This window comes from Eretmochelys imbricata, chromosome 1, assembly GCF_965152235.1.
Source record: "Eretmochelys imbricata isolate rEreImb1 chromosome 1, rEreImb1.hap1, whole genome shotgun sequence".
NCBI classification, from domain to species: domain Eukaryota; kingdom Metazoa; phylum Chordata; order Testudines; family Cheloniidae; genus Eretmochelys; species Eretmochelys imbricata.
The window spans coordinates 161,048,700-161,070,204 of record NC_135572.1 but is presented as its reverse complement, the minus strand read 5'-3'; the positions used below and the strand labels follow the sequence as shown (position 1 = coordinate 161,070,204).

General features: G+C 41.3%; 1 protein-coding gene across 1 annotated transcript in view; it reads right to left on the bottom strand.

Moving 5' to 3' along the window:
* DSCAM (DS cell adhesion molecule) overlaps window positions 1-21,505 on the bottom strand; it is a 558,550-nt gene that overhangs the window by 13,764 nt on the left and 523,281 nt on the right. Inside the window, exons 31-32 of the mRNA XM_077813965.1 lie at window positions 18,501-18,698; window positions 12,409-12,711 (exon numbers count right to left, since the gene is read on the bottom strand). Coding sequence (XP_077670091.1) covers window positions 12,409-12,711; window positions 18,501-18,698 — 501 coding nt within the window. The remainder of the gene's footprint in view (window positions 1-12,408; window positions 12,712-18,500; window positions 18,699-21,505) is intronic.

Below are 21,505 nucleotides of genomic sequence, written 5' to 3'. Positions count from 1 at the left end.
GTATTAAGAGACTTGTTGGGTGAAGATTTAAAAAACATAGTAAAAATCTATGCACAAACATTCCACCTGCTCCATTATTTTCCTGCCTGTTTTGATTAGCTTACTCAACTAGTTTTCTCAGCACTGGTCCCAGGTCCATTTAACTCTTTTACGGAGTCAAGTTGATGATTTGAATCAGTCTTGGAACTGCTTCTAGCAAACAAAACCTTGATTGAAAATATTCTCTATTGCATTTTAAGCCACATGATGCAAATATTCAACTGAAAAAGCATCCCCCTCCATCTGGTCACCCCATCTCAAAAAGCATATACTAGAACTGGAAAAGTTACAGAGAAGGGCAACAAAAGTGATTAGCGGCATGGAACAGCTTTCTCATGAAGAGAGATTAAAAAGACTGGGACTGTTCAGTTTAGAAAAGAGAAAAGGGGGGATAGGATAGAGGTCTATAAAACCATGACTGGTGTGGAGAAAGTGAATAGGGAAGTGTTATTTACCCCTTCACATAACAATGAACCAGTGGTCAGCCAATGAAATTAATAGGCAGCAGGTTTACAATAAACATAAGGAAGTACTTCTTCATGTGACACACAGTCAACCTGTGGAACTCATTGCCAGGGATGTTGTGAAAGCTAAAAGTATAACTGAGTTCAAAAAGGAATTAGATAAATTCATGGAGGATGCGTCCATCAATGGTTATTGGCCAAGATGGTCAGGGATGCAATCCCATGCTCCAGGTGTCCCTAAACCACTGACTGCCTGAAGCTGGAACTGGACAACAGAGGATGGATCACTAGATAATTGTCCTGTTCTGTTGGTTCCCTCTGAAGCATCTGGCACCAGTCACTGTTGGAAGACAGGATACTAGGCTAGACTGACCACTGATCTGACACAGTATGGACATTCTTATGTTCTTATATCATCCATTTCACTTTTTAGTCAGAATCCTGGGACCGCTGCTGAATGTCCTCTTGCAACATTTGTGCAGATTGAAGAGCATAGAATTAGTACTTCAAATCCAAGGATATTAAACAAGCACTGTGAAGAACTGGGTAGTGCTCCCTAGGATATGTCTAGCAGCTACTGAATCTTGATGGTAACTGGAGAGGGAATCCAGGTTCCTTCACAAAATAGAAAGGATGGGCCTGATTATCCATTGCCTTACACCTCATGCAGGCATTCACATTTCTGCAAATTGGGTGACTAATACTTTTCTCTCACTTAGCCCAAGTGTGGGTGATTATCAGGTATAAGGCAATGGAGAATTTGGCCCAATTTTTGATGAAAAATGGAGTGACCATATAAGTGCAAATTTTTCACAGAGTTAAAAAAAGCAGAAAGAAACCCAATGCTATTCCAACCAGTTTAATCAGCTCTATAGACTTGTCACAATAAAGGGTAATCTCAAATCACACAACCTGCAACTACACGATTTATCAAACAGCATACAGGTTTTCAGTTTAGATGTGAACCTGAACCAAAACTCCAGATTCAAACACCCTGAATCTTTAAGGAAATTCAGTTTTGGTTCTGGAGCCAGACTTTGTGGCTTGGTCTCACCTCTAGTTTCAACCAGTGCAGAAATATAAGGGAGAGAAAAAAAGGGGACATAAAACATTTATTTTCTCAGGTCAATGTTATTCTGGAGTCAAGCCTCACAGTCATTAATAAATCTCCAATGGCTGAGTTCATATCAGGTTCAGGTACTGCTGCCAGCCACTTTTCAGCAGAAATTGAGTTTCAAAATAGATTTCCCCTCCATGTTGCACTCTAATCTTTGCCAGGTAGAAAACTGAGCCCCCAGCTTCAGCATCATTGAATTCATCACATACCCGTTCACATTTCTTTTGCCTGAGTTGCAGGGCTAACGTTTGAAAAAAAAGAATGAACCCTTAGAACTTTATTACTGCATACTTCATTTCCCACCCCCACCCCTATTGCGCTGAGTAGCTTATTTTTATCCATACTGTGTGAGTCTGGAAAATAAGATTTGTGCCCAGGCCATTCTCTTAACTTTCACCTCCTGCTTGGGATCATAAAGCAGCACTCCACATGCTGCAATTAATCTTCAACGTCTGCTTGAGGGGCTTTATGAGCAATTATTTCACAGAAGTGATTGCATTCTGCATCTCATGGGCTTGTCCTCACTTAGAAATTTTGCTGCTTTAACTATGCTGCTATACTTAATGTGGCAAAATCCCCTGGCGTAGATGCAGTTATATTGGTATAGCTTATTGAGGTTTGGTAAGTGGAAGAAGATATACTGGTATAAGATACCTTTATACTAGTATAACTGCATCTTCACTAGGTCTTTTACTGGCAAAGTTATGTTTCCAAAACAATCATATTGATAACTAATATCGTTATGCCAGAGTAGACTAGACCTCAGTCTTCTGGTAGGCATGGCTAGCATTGAATAAATTAGAAACTAAAGACCTTATAAAAGTTGTTATTGACAAAGAGCATGTAAGAGAATTCTTGGACAATGTAAACTTATTTAAATCAGAGGGTGTGGATAATATGCATACTAAAATCTATGTTGTGAGTAGTTCTTCATATGGCCACACAAAGGATAGAGGACAGCTAGGATTCCATCCCTCAGACAGCCATCACACTGGGTGCTGTGGGGAGTGCTAAGGCTTTTTGCCTGACATAATCCTCCAGGAACAAGTCACCAAGGAGGGGTGGGGAGTAGGCAGAGCCATAATTCCTCCCCCCTGCCGCCAAGTGACACTAAATCTATTTCATTTTATTAGCCTCATCAACAGAAGTCATATTACAAGATTTAAAATGATAATAACAGAAATGTATTTTTAATAAACTCCATGACTGGTATGTTTATTGCAGTTAGAGTAATGGTTGTGATAACTCAATTTTGTGTTAATACAGTATTTTCAAAGCAGAAAATAGCAACATTATGAGAAAACTTCAACTATGTCATGGGGTTTTCTACTTACTGCTGTGACGCCTCCCTGTGGCTGCACCTGGGGATTAGCTCTCAGCCAGTCTGATGCCCCCTCCTTCAGTTCTTGCTCCCCTGCCATCTAGAATCAACTGCTCCCTTTTCATGGCTTGGGCTCCAGCCAGGTCACTATTGTTTTCCCCTTCCAGGGTATCAAAGTCTCACTGGACGATCTGTCTCAGGCAGTCTTCTGTTCCACAGGCCAGACTATGCCAATTCCCCAGGGGATGGTAGGGGAACCCAGGGCTGCCCTCTGCTCTGCATTTCAGCTTAGGGACCCTATGTCTAGCAACCATGGTCTAAGCCAGGGGTTCTCAAACTGGGGGTTAGGACCCCTTAGGGACTCATGAGGGTATTACACCGGGGTCGCAAGCTGTCAGCCTCCACCCCAAACCCCGCTTTGCCTCCAGCATTTATAATGGTGTTAAATATATTAAAACGTGTTTTTAATTTATAAGGGGGGGGGTCACACTCAGAGGCTTGCTGTGTGAAAGGGGTCACCAGTACAGAAGTTTAAGAACCACTGGTCTAAGCAATCCCAAACCCTGCCACTGTTTCTCTGGGCTCTTTCCTACTTTCCTTTCTCTGTCTTCTGGCCCATGCCTGAGTTACCACTGGAACCTCTGCCATTCACTGCGGCTACTTCGCCCTCTCTTGGGCTCTTGCCAAAGTCTGTTTTCTCAGGCCGGATCCCAGAGTTTATTCCCCCCAGGACTCCTCCTTGTCTCTTGCCAACTCCCCTTCTCTCTAGGGTGTGACAGTAGAGTTCCTTCCTACAGTCCCCTCTTACCACCAACTTCTTTTCTTTGTAAACCCAGCTCAGCTCCTCTCCAAGCTGGGCTTCATCAGCCATTAGGCCCAATCAGCCCTGATTCTCCTCCAGGTGCAGCCTGTCACAGGGTAATTGGCCCTTTTAACCTGCTCAGGCCTTGTGTGACGTAAACATCCCCTCACAAACTTACAATTACCTTCTCTTCTCTTCCATTTAAAAAAAACATTGAGAGGGCAGTGAAAGACAAGAACAGGGCATGTTCATAGATCAAATTCACAGATTCCAATGCCAGAAGGGACCACTGTGATCATATAGTCTGACCTCCTGTATAGAACCTCCAGGCCGTAGCATTTCCCCAAAATAATTCTTAGAGCATATATTTTAGAAAAACATCTGATCTTGATTTAAAAATAGACAGTGAGGCAGAAGTCACCATGGCCCTTGGTAAACTGCTTCAGTGGTTAATCAAAAATGTATGCCTTACTTCCAGTCTGAATGTGTTTAGCTTCAACTTCCCAAACCCATTTTTTCAAAGCAGGTGCTGAGTGACAGCCCTGGAGAATGAAGGACTAACACTTTATCAGTTCCCCAGGTAGACCACAGCCATGAGCAGTGGAAATTGCCTAACACTGATGTGCTAATATGCCTCAGTCCTGACCCAAAGGACTAGGGCTTGTGCTGAAATGATAGTTCAGTCTCCATAACTGGTTCAATCACAGTTGAGACTGCCAGATAGTGGCAATGGGGGTGCAATCTGTGATGTGGACACCTGTCCACTAAGAACCGCACTAAGCCCATCAACTCTTCTCACCTAGATGACTGGATCACCATGAAATGTTAATTGATTGAGGCACCTACTAGCCTGAGCTAGTCTGACATTGTTGATCAAGAGGTTAAAAATCTCTATATTTTCAATTTCCAATTGCTTTCGTTTGATTTATCCATTGTTCTCTTGAAATTAGGTGAACTCCCAGACTTCCAGGAGCTTTGAAGTTGAGGATGATATTAAGTTCAATGCTAACAATATCTTGGCATCATATTTCAGGTATTACATGTTTTTAACACTTTGAAGATGATGGGTATTGGGGGTCTGTGACACAGTGGCTGTTGGTTCACTACTTTGTGTCAGCAACTTCTGTCAGGCCTGACATCTAACCACACCTAATACACTGTTGTCATGATGTGTACCCAAACAGATAGCATGTCATATAACATTGAAAAACTAGTAACTCACTGATCATTAATATTCTTGTATGGTGTATTTATGAGGTACATACGAAAAATTATGGATTCATGCTACAATTATGTTCTTAAAATGTGTTTCGTAAGCAGTGCATAAGCCCAGTCTGCTCTAGACAATGGAACATGTATTTGCTTGTTGTCAGGCAGAGACAATGAAGGCACATTTAAATAAAAGATAAAGGCATCAACCTAGCGAGTGTGGGATACTGCCTCTTGCAGGAGTCTGAACCTCAGATGATAAGCAATTGACCGACTGACCGTACACAATATTACTGCATTATAAAAGTGCATCATGTAAGGTTTTTTATGAAAGCTAATGACACACTGGTGATTAATATCATGGTAAAATTTATGTACTAGTACTAGATGAGGAATTATAAATACTCACTGATATTATGCTTTAAAGTCTGTGATCACACAAAGGGAGGAACAGGTTTTCTTACAGACAGGAGATAAGGCAGTTATCTACCTATCTCCAATGAAATTAAGCCAGGCATGATCAAAAACAAAGGTAGCCCCCATTGGAAGTCCACAGGTAAGGAAGAACAGTATAAGGTCATCCTGAGTCTGGGGACAAAACAGTAAGTTTGGGAAGATATAAGGTGAGAGACAAAGCCATCTTGTTCTCCATCCCTGGACAGATACAAAAGGCCAGAGCTCATGCAAGCTGAGAAAGATGGGGGCTGAAGTCTCTGGGAACTGAATATTGGTGAGAAACCTGTTTAGGCAAAGACCTTTCACCTAGGAAAACAAGGGGAATGATCAACTTGTACTTCTGTGAAAGGTCTTGACTGACAGAAACTCAGCCAGGGGTGGAAGGAAAAAGATTGGTGAGAAATCTACCAAGGTTGTAACTCGTCAAGTTAGGTCTTACCCACTATTTTTATTTGCTTGAAACCATTTTGTCTTTATCCCTTGTACTTGACCTCACTTAAAACTGGTCTCTTTTTGTTAATAAACTTATTTTGCTTTTAATCTAAACCAACCCAGTGAAACTGCTCAGCTCAGCTGTGTTTGAACTGAAGTGTTTGCTAACTCTAGTTAAAGTAATAAACTGTGATTTTGTCTCTCTGAAGAAGCAACAAACCTTATTAATTCTCTGAGTGTTCCAGGAGAGGGCTGAGACTTCAGTGAAGATGATTTGGGGGAAATTCTTGACTGGGGGTGTGTTGGGGTCCACTTGGGTAATAGTAACTAAGGTTGGTGGAGACAAGAGTATGGCTGAGGTGTAACGAACAGGCTGCTGGAGTCAGAGTTGTTGAACCAGGGCTGCTTAACACACAGACACTCAGTGCATACTTGTATGTTGGCTGGGAGTGTCCAGACAGGAAACTACAGCAGCAGAACATTTAAAGAAACTCAGAGTTACAGGAAGAGCAGTGACACAACCTCTCACTGGTTTGGGTTGCACCCCAAAACATGACAGGCCTCCTCATTATGAAGGGCCCATTTTGCACACAAAGTTCAAAATACTATCATACTGTCTCTCATAGCCCCTTGTTCTTTTAACCTTCATTCTAGCACATGATGCCATCACAGTGGCATACTGTGCAGTATGACCATCACCACCAGTGCAAGATGACCTAGACTCAGAGACCCAGTTAGATATTGTACAGTCAGCAAGGTTTGCAAAATCTGTAGGCTGCTCTGTGCCTGCAAAACTGTAAAAAGTCAAGGTATCATGATGCAATGATTAACAAGAAGATTCTATGAATATCACTCTTGGTCCATCCAGGAGGTGGATCAGAAAACATGCTCTTTCATTTTGAAACTTAGGGAGAAGGAGATACAGTGCAGCAATTTTATTTTGATCAATGGTCTAAAATGTCCAATTGACCATTATTAAGAGGTAAAAGAAAAAAAAACCCACTGTGTTAATGTTGACATAAAAGCAAAACCAGCAAATAATCTGAAGTCTTCAAAAAAAACTATATGTGGGGTTTGGAAAGATTAGCAAAAACGCTTTTAGAATTCTGCCTTTAGAACTGTGCAAGTGAGAATTCATAAACCATTTTAGTTCTCTGTTCCATCGCCTGCAGCTGTGATTTCTAAAAAAAAAAAATATTTAGAAAAGCACAACTACTGGAATATTTAGTAATGCAACCCCTCCAAAGGTACCTTATAAATATGCTTTGTTGGAATATGTTCTACTGATATAAGTGAAAATGATGGAACGCTTGTGATGTGATGGAGAGAGAGACATATTGTAGCAGAATATGCTTGACAGTCTGTGTTGTTTTAGAATAATTTAGCTGAATATTTAAGTGATGCTGCATGTCTCTAATTTAGTATAAAAAGTATTCTTGTTTTCAGCTTTGTCAGTTTGTTTTATTAGGTCCTATCATTTTCTTTTTCTTTTAAATGATTCTTATTGCAGTTACATTGACTAAATGTTAAATTCATGATTTCATAGCTTCATGTACCTGACTCTCTTCATTGTGTAGACTAAACATCATGAATAACATAGGAGCAGAAATCCAGGTAAACTAGAAGCCAATTCTAAATATGCCACTTTCAAATAAGCATGAGCATCAGAAAACAGGGGATCAGAAACACAGTTGACTGGGAGAGAAAAAACGGTCACGGTCTCTAATTTCATTCCAAAGGACTGAAAGGTTTACAGTGGATTGGAATAAGTAGAGGTCTTCTATCATATATTACTAATTACACAATTAGAGTTGCGTTTAAAGTGTAGAGGTTCTGGAAGGGCAGTCCCAATTCCCAGCTCTAGTGCTGTAAAAGTTCACATTTTAAGCCTGCCTGCATGTGTGATGAGCCATCCAAATTGAATTCCAATGTAAAATGCCAACCTGGCATGGTTATTTGCAGCTGTCATTTATAAGGATAAGTAAATATTCAAATATTTGGATTGAGATGACACTTTCTGAATGAAGCTGAGCTGGAGGGGAATAAGGAATGATCCTATTATTCAGATCCCTGAATAAAGACCTCATCAAAACTGAAAATGGGCTACCCTGCCTTTCTCCCTCCCTTCTTTTAAATGGGCACCCAAACTCTCCACTGCTCACCATTAGCCATTTTCAGTGGCTCAACCTAATGGCTCAAATGCTACTTGTTGGATGAGTCAGTCACTCTGACTAAAGGGCTTAATCCTGCAAGGTGCTGAGCACTACTGTGAGATGCTATGTCCCCACAAAATCAATGAAATTAATAAGAATAGAGGGTGCTCAGCATCACACAGGAGCATGCAGCAGTTTGCATGATTGAGTCCTAAGGTTTCAGAGTTTTGTCTACATTAATGGGAGCAACAGACCGAGGAATGGTTAGCTAAGTACCTGAGTGGTCTGAATGTCAGCCCAAAATATCCCAAAATCTTTGACTCACTGATTTTGGCTAATATTCGTGCAGTTATCTTATGCACCTCTCTCTCTCCATTACCTTCCTCTGATGAAAAGGAGCTCTTACCATCAGGCAGTTTAGCCTCAATATTTCCAGTCTTCGAAAATATCCAGTTGTTTTAATCTGGTGTGGAATATCTTGTAAATTCTAAATACATTCTATTTTTAATCCCAAACTCTCTTGGGATTATTTTTGAACAATAGCGATTATTTATGCAGATCCCTACAACCATAAATTGGCAGCAGAGAGGCTATAGAAGTTTGATTGAAAGGTGAGATCAGAAATTAATAAAAAGGAGGCATAGGTTAAAGAAAATGATGTAATACAAGAGACAGAGGAAAAGAAAAATACCATGGAAACAGACAGGTAGATGTGATCTTGAAACAGAATGACATTAAATGAGAGAACCAGAATCAAAGAGCATTGTCAAGGTATGCACCTTCAAACGTTTTCATCAAGCAAATCTAAACATTTTATCATTTTTATTTCTTCATCATGCTACCAGATTCTCAATGATGTCTTTAAGTAATTATATTTCAATTATTATTAACTTCCTCAGAATTTCTAAAAATTAAATGATTAAAAATAATGCCACTTGAGTCATCCATCAACAGTGTGGACACTGGGAATCTTAATCTATCTTCTAGCATTCAAGAATCAACTTCCTTATAATTCCATATGTTGTCTAAGTCTTTTAAGTTATAAAGTATCATTGAAAGCTCATGTTAAGAAACATTTATTATCAATGAGCCATAATTAAGGCTCAGAGTCTGTGATGGAAGTCACGGCTTCCATGACTTTCCAGGATGTTGTATGACTTCTGCTGCAGCCAGTGTGTCTGGCCCCAGGGTCATCCGAGCAGCTCGGGCAGCCCCTGGGCCAGTCTTGGACACCATCACCCCCACCTAGCACCAGCGGGGATCTTGGGCTGCTGAGCTCCCCTCATGGCTCCCAGCTCCAGCGGGGGGCCCAGGCCATGCACTTCCACTCCCTCAGAGCACCAGCAGTGCCCCCGGGCTGCCCCCCCAAGCACCTGCGGCACGCCTGGGCCACCCCCTGCCCCAGAGCACCCAAGATTTAGTCAGGGTTATATAGTACAAGTCATGGACAGGTCACGGGCTGTGAATTTTTGTTTACTGCCCGTGACCTGTCCATGACTTTTATTAAAAATATCCGTGACTAAAATATAGCCTTAGCCATAATCCTGTTGGGCCACTGGAACTTGCATCACTATTCCAAGTTATTAAATCTAATTGTTAGGATATAGATATTCAGGCCTGTCTGTAAAGGCCTGCACTCTAAGAATTTAGGTGTATTCTTATCACTTGGCTAGTTAGAGGTATAAAAGAAAGAATCAAAATCACTGTCTGCCAGTGTAAGGTCCTTCTCTTACTGTGACAGTCTGAGGCCCTGTGCTTAGGCTAAGGCCTTTGGCTAAGCAACAGAGGCAGCCATAAGCTGGGAAGTGAATGGTCACCTCCTCACATTCCAAACTAGTCACATTGAAAGAAGGTGCTTTTGGGCTGTTAGGAATACAATCCTGTCCTGATAATGCCTATCACCTCCAGAGAAAGGGAAGTGCCTAGAAGATGTAAAAGGAAACTTAGTTTGATAGCATCCTGTCTGGCAAGAACTCATTTATCAATAGCTGGGATGTGAAATCCTCACTTCTGTATTGTTTTGTCATTATAGTTCCCACTTTGCTATTGTTTGTCTGTATAATCTCCGTCTGGTTCTGTGATTGTTCCTGTCTGCTGTATAATTAATTTTGCTGGGTGTAAACTAATTAAGGTGGTGGGATATAATTGGTTAAATAATCATGTTACAATATGTTAGGATTGGTTAGTTAAATTTCAGTAAAATGATTGGTTCAGAAGCTAAGATGATAAATGATAAAGCTAAATGATAGCTGAGAAGAACTCAAGTTTTACTATATAGTCTGCAGTCAATCAGGAAGTGGGTGGGTGGGTGAAATGGGAACAGGGAATGGGGGTGGGGGTGGGGAAATTGGAATCATGTTTTGCTAAAGGGGGAAATGGGAACATGGAATGGGGGTGGGGAAATTGGAATCATGTTTAGCTAAAGGGGGAAATGGGAACAGGGACACAGGTAAGCCTCTGTGGTGTCAAAGCTGGGAAGGGGGACATTAAGGAAGGAAACTGGAATCATGCTTGCTGGAAGTTCACCCCAATAAACATCGAATTGTTTGCTCCTTTGGACTTCGGGTATTGTTGCTCTCTGTTCATGCGAGAAGAAGGACCAGGGAAGTAAGTGGGTGAAGGAATAAGCCCCCTAACACTAATTACCATGACACATGATATATTGCCTCTCCTTAATGCAAGAGGAAGCTAAAATTGAGGAAGAAAAAGGGTGTGAATTCAAATCAATTTAGCTGATGGCCTCAGGGCTGACTACAAATCTTTAATTCACTGGAGGGGAACTGCTGAGATCTTAAACCATGAAGCTTTCTAGCTCAAGCGTGGGGACTGAATTTTAGCACTGGCTGTCCTCAGGGAGCATGTACATTATTTAGAATACATTAGAACATTTAAAAATATTAAATAAGCATAAGTAATTTATTTGGAAAAATGAAAGGCGTTTACTTTTCTGTTTGCCTAAGGAATTTATAGAACATGTCTGTTGACTGACTGGAAGGGCCTGATTGTAATTTTCCTTCAACTGTGAAATGTGGATATTTCCCCTAAGCAAAGGAAGAAAAAAAATTACCTTTAATTCTTGTTTTCTGTCGATTCACATATCCCAAGTGATCATCACTCTTGGGATCTGTGTTTCCAGTGTGTAACCAGGTGGGAATCAGTCAATTTCTCCACTAAAGTATTTCCTCTATCCATCCCTCTTTCATCCTTTTGATTGGCTTGGTAATTCCCTGCCTATATTATTACAACTTCATTTAATCTTTTTCTGAGTCCTTTCACATTCTTCTTGTATACTTGTCCCACAAACCCCTCCTGACTTCCCTCCATGCTACTTCCTGCTCCTGGAGCAACCTGTTCAACACTATTTGTTATGCTTGTTTCTCTCTTCCTCCAAATTCCGTTTGTTCAATTAGTAGTATTTATTATTTGTGTTAGGATAGCACCCACAATGTATGAGTTGCTTTCTAAACATATAGGGAGCCCCGACACCAACCCAGCCTAATGAGCAAACTTACTAAAAATGAAATTACAAATAAAATAAATAACCTCATAACGTACTGTGTAAATCGTTCTTCACTTACGTCATCTCTCCCTGTGTCATGTCATGTATTGTCTAACCTAGACTGTAAACTCTTCAGAGAAGGGATTTTGACATATTTGCCTGCAGAACACCATGCATACCTATGAAGTGTATAAGTAAGTACATAGTATTAGGGTGTCACTAAAGATCGAATTTGTTGCCTTCCAGGAGCTGAACTAAAATGAATAGGCACCCATGAGGCATTATTAGTCACTACCAACTTGGGATGGACTTAAGATAGTGACCTACCAGTGGAAGGCTCCATATCCCATTGTCAGTCAGGTATTCTGGAACAATTTGTGCAGTGGGGGTGCTGAGAGCCATTGAACCAAACTGTAAACCCTGTATATGTTGGAAACTGCTTCAAGACCGGAGGTGCAGCAGCACTCCTAGTTCCAACACCTATGCTGTCAGTTGCCCGAGGTAGCCTGTTCCCTTGATATTTTTTACATTTTTGTTTTTTCCAGTTTCAGATAGTTATAATTCCATAAGCATAGACATCAAGGGGATAGTACAACATCTCAACAACGTCCCTGAAAAGGTATTATGTCCGTCTGCAACCAATTTCAATGACATTTTGTGGCATTCCTTCGAGATCAGTGAAAGAGTATTACCATGCCATTGTTTTTAACTTGTCTGTATACAGGAGGATAAACTTACACTGAATATAACATCAGTTATGATAAAAAGTGATTCTTTACTCTGCGAATACTTACCTTAAATAGGAACATTTTCTTCCTTCATTACGATATATCTTGTTCCATCTATCATGTTATGCATGCAGTGAAATACTCACCCAAAGTACCAAAAAGTTAGCTAGTTAGCTCTGTGCTCTTACCTGGCCGATGTGCCTTTGGAACTGCCATGTTCATCACGCGCCCTCCGTCCTGAGGTTTGGGGGGTGAAGCAGTAAATCTGCAGATCCCCGATTCTGATGGTGTGCTTGAGGTCAGACTGTCTGTGTACTCATTAGTCCCTGCCGTTAGCTGTTCCGATGATGTGTCTGATATAAAGCATTCTGTAATTGTGAACTTGGCATGTCTCAGCTGCTCTTCCATCTTAGCATGTTCATATGCTCTCGCTAGCTCTTCGTACGTAGAGGAGGCACTTTCTGTGGAGACCATGCTGCTTCTTGCTCGATCTAAACATCCAAAAAGGATAAAAAAAAAGTGTGGTCATTTCAGTACCTAAATCATTAATATTAAAGGGTTTTTACTAGAGTGTAGTTTTCCTGACTATGACAACTTCATCATGAACGAGGTCTCATTGTCTTACCAGCAGCATATGAATCAGAATTGACTTGTTTGCTTAGAAGCAGAAAAAAACTTTTATTCAGTGAGAAAAATGTGACTACTCTTTCCCCCCCCCCCACACTTTTCCCTTTTGAAAAGTAAGTTTAGTGCTTTACATGTCAAAAGAAAAACAGAAGGCCACTGTTTATTCACAAAACAGACACAGCACTGCCATGGGCAGTTTCAATACAGTATCCTGTTAATGTGCCTCAGACATGTTTCAGAGGGCTCACCTCGAGTGGTGAAAGGATAGCTCTCTTTCTATATTCATTCACACCTTGGTCCTTCTGTTGAGAATGCCAACAAAGGTACAACAGAATGGCAATAATTCTGAGACCAACATCTGTTTTCTGGGAACCGGACTGAAACCACTAACTCATCTCACATAGAGCAAATGGCTTCATCAGAAGGTAACATCTTTTGGTCACTACCAGTCTGCTTGTATTCTGATGCCTGATTCATCACTAGTGAAGTCAATGGTAACTTCACCATTGACTTTAATGGACACAGGATTAAATCCTTTGTAATAAAGAAGTGTCTCTTTTCCCATTACCAATTCCTGGAGATATCAACTTCCCTTGAACAAGCATCTTTGTTCTTGAAGATTTAATTAGTCACTTGTTTATGGTAAAGCATACTGCAAGTACAATGCCAAACCCTGAAAAGTGAAGCAGATGAGAGGTTTCTATTTAATTAAATGGAAAAGTCCCTGGAATGCTATACATTTCAGCTGTGGTGTGTCAGGAGAGAAGAGAAGTTTCACGAGGTCCTTGAGCAGGAACCATGTCATCTTCCAGGTTTTGTACAGTTCCATGCACATTACTGATACTCAATACATTAACAATAATATTAATAGTAGCTGCAACAACAACTAATTCATAAAATGAGACTACTACAGTAACTAGATGCAACAGTTTGTTAATTGCAAGTCTTTATTTTTTATATCATATACTAGAGTCCTGGTATCAGTTTTTATTCCATAAGAAGAGCATTACACCTGTCAATTATAAAGAGGTAAATGCATTATTTTAATTCATAAGTACTTTTATTATATGACTTAATTTGATTAGGACCTTCAAGCTTACCTTGAATGATTAAAGCACTCTTGGACATATCTCCACTAAGTTTAAAGCTACTGGCCCATAAATCTGGGACAATTCATGAAATGTCAACTCTGCCCCCATATGTCCCAAGTTGCCATGCTTTGCAAATCTGAGTCTGGAGCTTGAAAGCAGATGAAAATTGGTAGACCCTTCGTTCATTTCATTTGTGGATTCTTAGGCCAGCACTACATTAAAAAGTTAAGTGGATCCACCTATGTCACTCAGGAGTGTGAATAATCCACATCCCTGTGCAATGGAGTTAAGCTGACCTAATCCTCGGAGTAGACAGCAGTAGGTTGATGGAAGAATTCTTCGGTTGATGGCCTCTCAAGGAGATGGATTAACTAGAGCAGGGGTGGCCAACCTGTGGCTCCAGAGCCACATGCGACTCTTCAGAAGTTAATATGCGGCTCCTTGTATAGGCACCGACTCGGGGGCTGGAGCTACAGCTTTCCAAGGTGCCGGGGGTGCTCACTGCTCAACCCCTGGCTCTGCCACAGGGCCTGCCCCCACTCCACCGCTTCCTGCCCGCTCCCCTGAGCCTGAAGTGCCCTCACTTCTCTCCCCCTCCCTCCCCAGAGCCTCCTGCATGCCATAGAACAGCTGATCGGGAGGTGCGGGGAGGGAGCGGGAGTCACCAGTGGGTGGGAGACGCTGGGAGCAGGGCAGGTGGAGCTGATGGGGGGCTGCTGACGTATTACGGTGGCTCTTTGGCAATGTTCACTGGTAAATTCTGGCTCCTTCTCAGGCTCAGGTTGAACTAGAGTGACGGGAGAACCCATCCTGTTGCTGTAGTATGTGTCTACACTGAAGCACTGCAGCTGTGCTGCTGTGGTGTTTCTAGTGAAGACAAAGCTTTAGACATGGAGCACGGCTATGTTTGGTTGTACAACTCAATATGCAATTGTTTCACCTTTTAAAATAACAATAGATTTATCACTCTGACCCCATTCCTTTCCTAGAAATCAAAAGCATAACATATCTACTGTTTTGTCACCCCTGTGTTGTGTACCCCTTCCATGACCCAAGTTTCCACGTTTACTTTTAATTTTAAAAATCTATTTTAATTCTAATATAAAACCCTGCACATCTTAAAGGGCAGGGATACAGTTGGAAGGTGTCTAGTAATTAACAACTTTTGTTCAAATACTATAGGTTATGAAGCAGGCTTGTAAAATCATTGTTAAAGTTTACAAGCCCATGCAGTGAACCCACTTGCATGTCCTTTTCCATGATAACTGGATGATGATGAGAAAAACTAATGATATTTTACTTGTCCATGAAATAAAATTACCCTGGGCGAGAAGAATCTTGCTGTGTTGGGATATGTGACAATATGCTTGTGTGGGAATTTTCTGTAACATTTTAATGAACTATCTGTATGACTCTGTACCTCTCACCTCAGTATTGCTACCCAATGAGTAATGAAGGGTTAAAATGTTGCTCTAGGGGCAGAGCAGGACACATGAGGTGTTTGACTCACATAGCTGCCTGGCTGGAGACCAGAATAATTAGCAAATTGAACATGTGTGAATGGAGGTCCTGGAAGAGACAATGGAAACTTTTATGACCAAAGGTTAACATCTAACTGCAAAGGCAGCTGAACATGTGAACACAGCCAGGCCATGTCCTGAGAACAAAGGCAAGAGGTGTCAGATATGTGTGATAAGAACTGGCAACACAGAAACACAGGTTTCAGAGTAGCAGCCGTGTTAGTCTGTATTCACAAAAAGAAAAGGAGTACTAGTGGCACCTTAGAGACTAACCAATTTATTTGAGCATAAGCTTTCGTGAGCTACAGAAACACAGCAGCTCTCACGAGAGACTGAAGGACAAAGAGACAGAGCCAAGGTGGATTCTAGAATAGCCTGGCTGGATGCAGCCCTAGCATTGGCCAGTCTGAACCCTCTCTTTACCTTTGTTTCTCTATGCTAACCTGAGGACTTCCCGATGCTGTCTTCTAGTTGACTAATAAACCCTACTCTGTTTTGAAAAAGGCCACATAAAGTCACACCAGATATTTGCTGAAGTGCATCAATCTCCCAAAGGGGTAAAAATCTCTGAACAGGAGTCTGCTCCAGTTGGATTCTTTGAGCAAAGCTCATGCTGAGGAACAGGTGTTCTGGAGCCTGGGAGGCTCAGTGCCAGAGGCATTGAGCCCATGTGGCCTACCTTATCGAAGAATGTGACCCCTTGGGGGGGATCTGGCACACTAAAGGGGTACCCCCTGGAGATGGTCTACAAGTTGGAGCATAGCAAATCCAGGATTATGCCCACAATCTAGCATGCCCATAATAAGGTTTTCACCTTCCTTCCAGATAAAGAAGTCTGGATGAAACTGGAGGCATGTCTGATGGACAACATGAAGTACTCTCTCTTTAACCAAAGTGGACATACTGCCTTCCTTAACTCTCCTACTTCCTTACAGCCCAAGAGAGAGTCACCTGGATTTTCATGCAGCTTCACACAGAAATATCCATGAGCCATTAGGGCAGCCCACCACTGTGCTTTTTTAGATATAATTTGTACATTATTAGGACCAAACCTTCCCTTTGAAGAATAAAAAAATATCCTACTGATTTAGATATGCATAAATCTATTACAGCAAAGTAAATGTACCTTGATTCTTAATTGAATAAGTCTTACAAGTCTTTTTATTTTTATGTATCTATCCACATAGTCTTGTAAATTTCACATCATTTGATTTAATGATGTACCTTACAATGACAAAAGCACAGCCCATAGGAAGTTCCTGATATTAATGTTGGATAGCATATGTAAGCAGCGGTAGATTTTAAAAGATATTTAAAAGGAGGGTGTCCATTCTTAAAAGATAACAGCTTAATCCTACGAATATTACTGAGTATAGTGCTTACTTCTCTGAGTAGCCGAGTGGAAGTCAATGGGCAATATGTAGTGCTCAGCACTTCTGAATATCAAGCCGCATATTTAGGTCCCTAAATAGGATTTAAGGAACTATCTTTAGGAATATATTTTTGAAAAGCTTGGATCAAACGTTTTTAGATCAAGGCAAGGCAGATGTCTGCTTTTTCTTACTCAGAAAATAACTGGATATTTTCAAAAAAACCCTCATATTTCTATGTAGTGAAAAGCTCTTTGTGTATACCGCTTTGGATGATTTTCTCTTCTGGGGCTTGACTGTTCTGAGACTTTCCTGTTTAGCCACTCTAAAGCCAGAGGTGAAAGAAAGCTGATCCAGTACGGCGTACTTGTAAGAAAGTGGCCGCCGGTACACAGCTGACCGTACCAGCAGGGGCACTGATGGTGGGAGGCAAAAGGGGCAGATACCCCGTGGCCTGGCAATTTAAAAGGGCATGGGGCTCCTGGCAGCAGCTGGAGCACCTGGCCCTTTAAATTGCTGCTGAAGCCCTGGGGCTCTCGGGCACTGCTGTGGCTACCGGGGGTGATTTAAAGGGCCAGGGGCTCCGGCGGTGATTTAAAGGACCTGCGGCTTCCGGCTGCCACTGCTGCTACTGCTATCATGCAAGTAGGTGGAGCCCTGGGACCTTTAAATTGCCGCCAAAGCCCTGGGCAGCATGGGCCAGACTGCGCTGAAGGGCTGGCTTGGGGAGTCTGGCCTTCTGGGGGCTCAGAGCCACCCCCACAACCTTGCTCAGGACCCCAACCACCCTGCAAACTGGTAAGTCTGTTAAGTTACTTTCACCCCGTCTAAACTCCAAGGGAATACAAGCAGTTGCTTCTGGCCAGCCTTGAGCTAGATAGGGAGTCACTGCCTCTGCCAGTGATATACCTCAAAACAAACATTTTCCTTGGTTTTTTTTTTAAACCTAACTTTGGAACTGCTGTGTGAGTGTGTCCCTGATCACAGGATCTAATTCATTTAAGGCTGTACATTTCTTCATCTCTTATTCAGTATAGAGGAAAAGGAAAATCAGCTTCACTTTTCAGTCTCGCAACCGCATTTTAACCGGGACACAACAAGGCTAGTATTAAGATTGAGAGAAGAATTGCATCTTCGAGTTCCCCTTTCTCATTAGTTATAGATATAGTTGTTCCCAAATAAAATCAGGGCTTTGTCCAATGCCCATCGATGTTACTGAGTACTGGATTGGGCCTGAAAGCTGGGCATTCCCCCTGTGAGCAAATTACACCACTGGAAACAACTTACCTTATAGTAGCTCAAACTTAAAAACATTCTAGTTTTGACTCCATTTTCCCGGCACTAATACTACTACTTCCTGAAGCAAATTCTCATACCTCTCCCTTAGAGCTCAGGAAGTACATAGTTTCAGTGACCAGAAAAATTACCCACAGAACCATCAAAAAGATTTTGGAGTGCATTTTTGGCATAGGAAGTCACGTACACAATGCCTGTTATCATAAATGGTAGTATAACCCAGTAGCAGTTGCAGTTAGAAGGTATGTTTTTAAAATGCTTTAAAAAGAAAATACAACTCTTAATCCCAGCAGCAAATATGGTAAATCTCATGCACTGAATACTACAGTTATGCTAGTCCTGTCTTTAGAGAGGAATTCTGCAAATGACATTATACCTGTATCCTGTGAGGGGCTGACACTGTAGCTGTCACTTTCCTTGTCTACTGATCCTGCAGCTCTGGGTGTTGGCAGCCTCCAATCTGTGGTGAGGGTGTGGGCTGATATAGTGGGATGGGGTCTGTTGAGAGTCCATTGACTAGCATACCTGTTGCGAGCTGTGGGCCCAGTTTTTGCATTCCTTCTTGTAGTAGGATCTGTGATTGACCAACAGAGAATCTTTGCCATTAAGTTCTTAATTAGTCAATGGAAAATCACCAGCAGAATAACTGAAATGAAGTGGTGACTGAGATATTGTTAAAAAAAAAAAACAATGAAAAGGAGTTAAGGATGAAAATGTGTTTCAGTGAAGTGCAGTGAGTAAATCCCCAAATTAGGACATTTTCTTCACAGAAATTCAACGTGTTTATACAGTCACAAATGTTAAATAGTCTGGGAATGAAACAGGTAAAGGGATCCAACCCGTTCCCTACTGCCATTCCCTCATTATCACTTCATATGAATCATAATAACTCCAAATTTATAAAATATAAATGAAAAGATTACAAATGGCTAAGCGATTATATGATCACATTTCCTATGCAAGGGATCTTGCTTAACGTTAACATACAATAGTATTACTCACTACCAAAACCTTATGTGTTTATTATTTATTTATTAGTTTACATTTGGGCTAGTATGTTATTAATCATGCATGCTAAAAGGCTGTTACCAGGTAGCTGAAAACATGGCAAATCGTAAAATCCTCCAAGTTCTGATGGTAAATTTATCCATAAAGATTCTTACAGTGTCTGAAAAAAATAAAATCATCCCAATTCTTCCTTAGAAATTAAAAAAAAAAATCAACTATTTATGTTGGGCCTCAAATATTTTATTCTTTGCTGCTCCAGAGACAATCCATCCATCCTTCCAAGGGAGTGCAAGTAAGCTAACTGCCAAAATCGATTGCTTAGGCTTTATTGACATCATCAGTAGCACTGGGACAAAAACAAGTCTTGTTTTTCATCATATGTAGGGCCCTACCAAATTCACAGTCCATTTTCTTAAATTTCACGGTCATAGCATTTAAAAAATCTTTAATTTCATGGTTTCAGATACTTAAAACTTAAAATTCACGGTGTTGTAACAAAATATAATCATGTAAAGCTCTTAAGGCTCAGTGTTTCTCTAACTGGGGGTTCTGACCCATAAGGGGGTCGCAAACTATTGTAGGGGGTGGTCAAAGTATTGCCACCCTTCCTTCTGTACTGGTTTCAGAGCTGGATGGCTGGAGAGGAGCAACAGCTGGCCGGGTGCCCAGCTCTGAAGGCAGCACTGCTGCAATCAGCAGCAAAGAAGTAAGGGTGTACTTTTGTACACATTTACCATATAGTATAGAGTAAAAGTACACAAAAGACCAGATTTCATGGGGGACACCAGATTTAACGGTCTGTGATGTGATTTTCACAGGCATGAATTTGTAGGGCCTTAATCATAAGCCAAAGGGAAAAGAAAAATCTTTAATTGGCAAATGGAAAGTGACTAAACCATCAGGGAAAGATTTTTCTTTTGAAGCTTCTATTAGTAACAATGGTGAGTAAAAGAATTAAACAGTGCTCTTTGACATTCAAATGGTAAGTCTGTTCTACCACTTCAGAGTGGGAGACTTGAACAGGAATGGGTTTAAGGATAAACCATCACTAGATACTGACTTTGAGCACTGTTTCTGAATCAACATTCCCTATGAAGCATTTACAGCCTGTTACTTCAAAGGTGCTCGTTATTTATAAATACAAAATGGCCATGCCTGTTTGACCTTCTATTTCAAATCCTCCTCCAAGGCAAAAGAAAAATACAAACTCAATGCCATTGATAAACATGGTAGCATGCCTGCTCTTTAGAACAAGGACAATAGTTAGATGGCTAGCCTGCTATCTTTTCATAACTAGATACTAATGTTGGAAATTATTAAGAGACTAGATTGTAAATTTTCAATCTACCCTGAGCAAGGCATGGTGCATAGCTGTGCCACCTCAGAAGCAGACTGAAGGGGGTGGTAGAGTTGGGTGCTGGGAACTGTGAAATTACTACACCATTAGCAGATATCTTCCTTCTCTGTGACAGCTGAGGTCTGCTGGATGGAGGGGCACAGCCTTGCCTCTGATCATTCCCCATTCTTGTCTGTCCATTGTTGCTGCTCTCGCCTAGTATGAATTGTGATATCAGTATTTGGATGGTCAGGAATGGGGAGCAAGGGGGTACCTTGTGCCTCCTTATTCTCCTGTGTGGCTTTGTAAGGGTAACTCACATTCTCTGCAGACCTGAAATCCAAGAGGCAATGGGTGTGTGTGGAAGATGCCCTCCACAAATTCCCTGTGTCTAACAGCTGCACTCTGCAATTAAACACTCATGGCTGGCCTGTGCCAGCTGACTCAGGCTTGGGGGCTCAGGCTAAGGGGCTGTTTAATTGAAGTGTAGATGCTCAGGCTTCGGCTGCATCACAGTTCTTTGCCATTTAGCAGTGTTCCCAGAGCTGGGAAGTGAGTAGCTATTCCTTGACTGGCATTTGATAGCTATACTCTTTAGAAGATCTCAGCTAGCCCAGAATATCACGAATAAACAAACAATTGTATATGTTTTCAGAACCTTTCATCCTGAAGCATCCCAAAGCCCTTTACAACCAACTGTGAAGTATATGCACAGTACACCACTGAAACACAATCATCTCTAGCAGGAGAGGGCAACCACCAACAGTACACAACAACACATAGCACAGCACTGGGCAGAGGACAAATTTTGGCCAAGAATATTGGAACTTGGAGCTCTTACAAAGAAAAATGCCAGTGGATCTTTGAAATCCATGCACGTCATGTAAGACCCTCAGTTTTTTGAGGTATCAAAGTCATCCCGAAGACATGACCTAAATCTCCTGAATCTTAGAGTACATTTCCCAGACTTAGTCTTAGAAATATCTTGAAACATGCATGAACTTTAAAGACCAAAGGTGAAATCATGGCCTTACTGA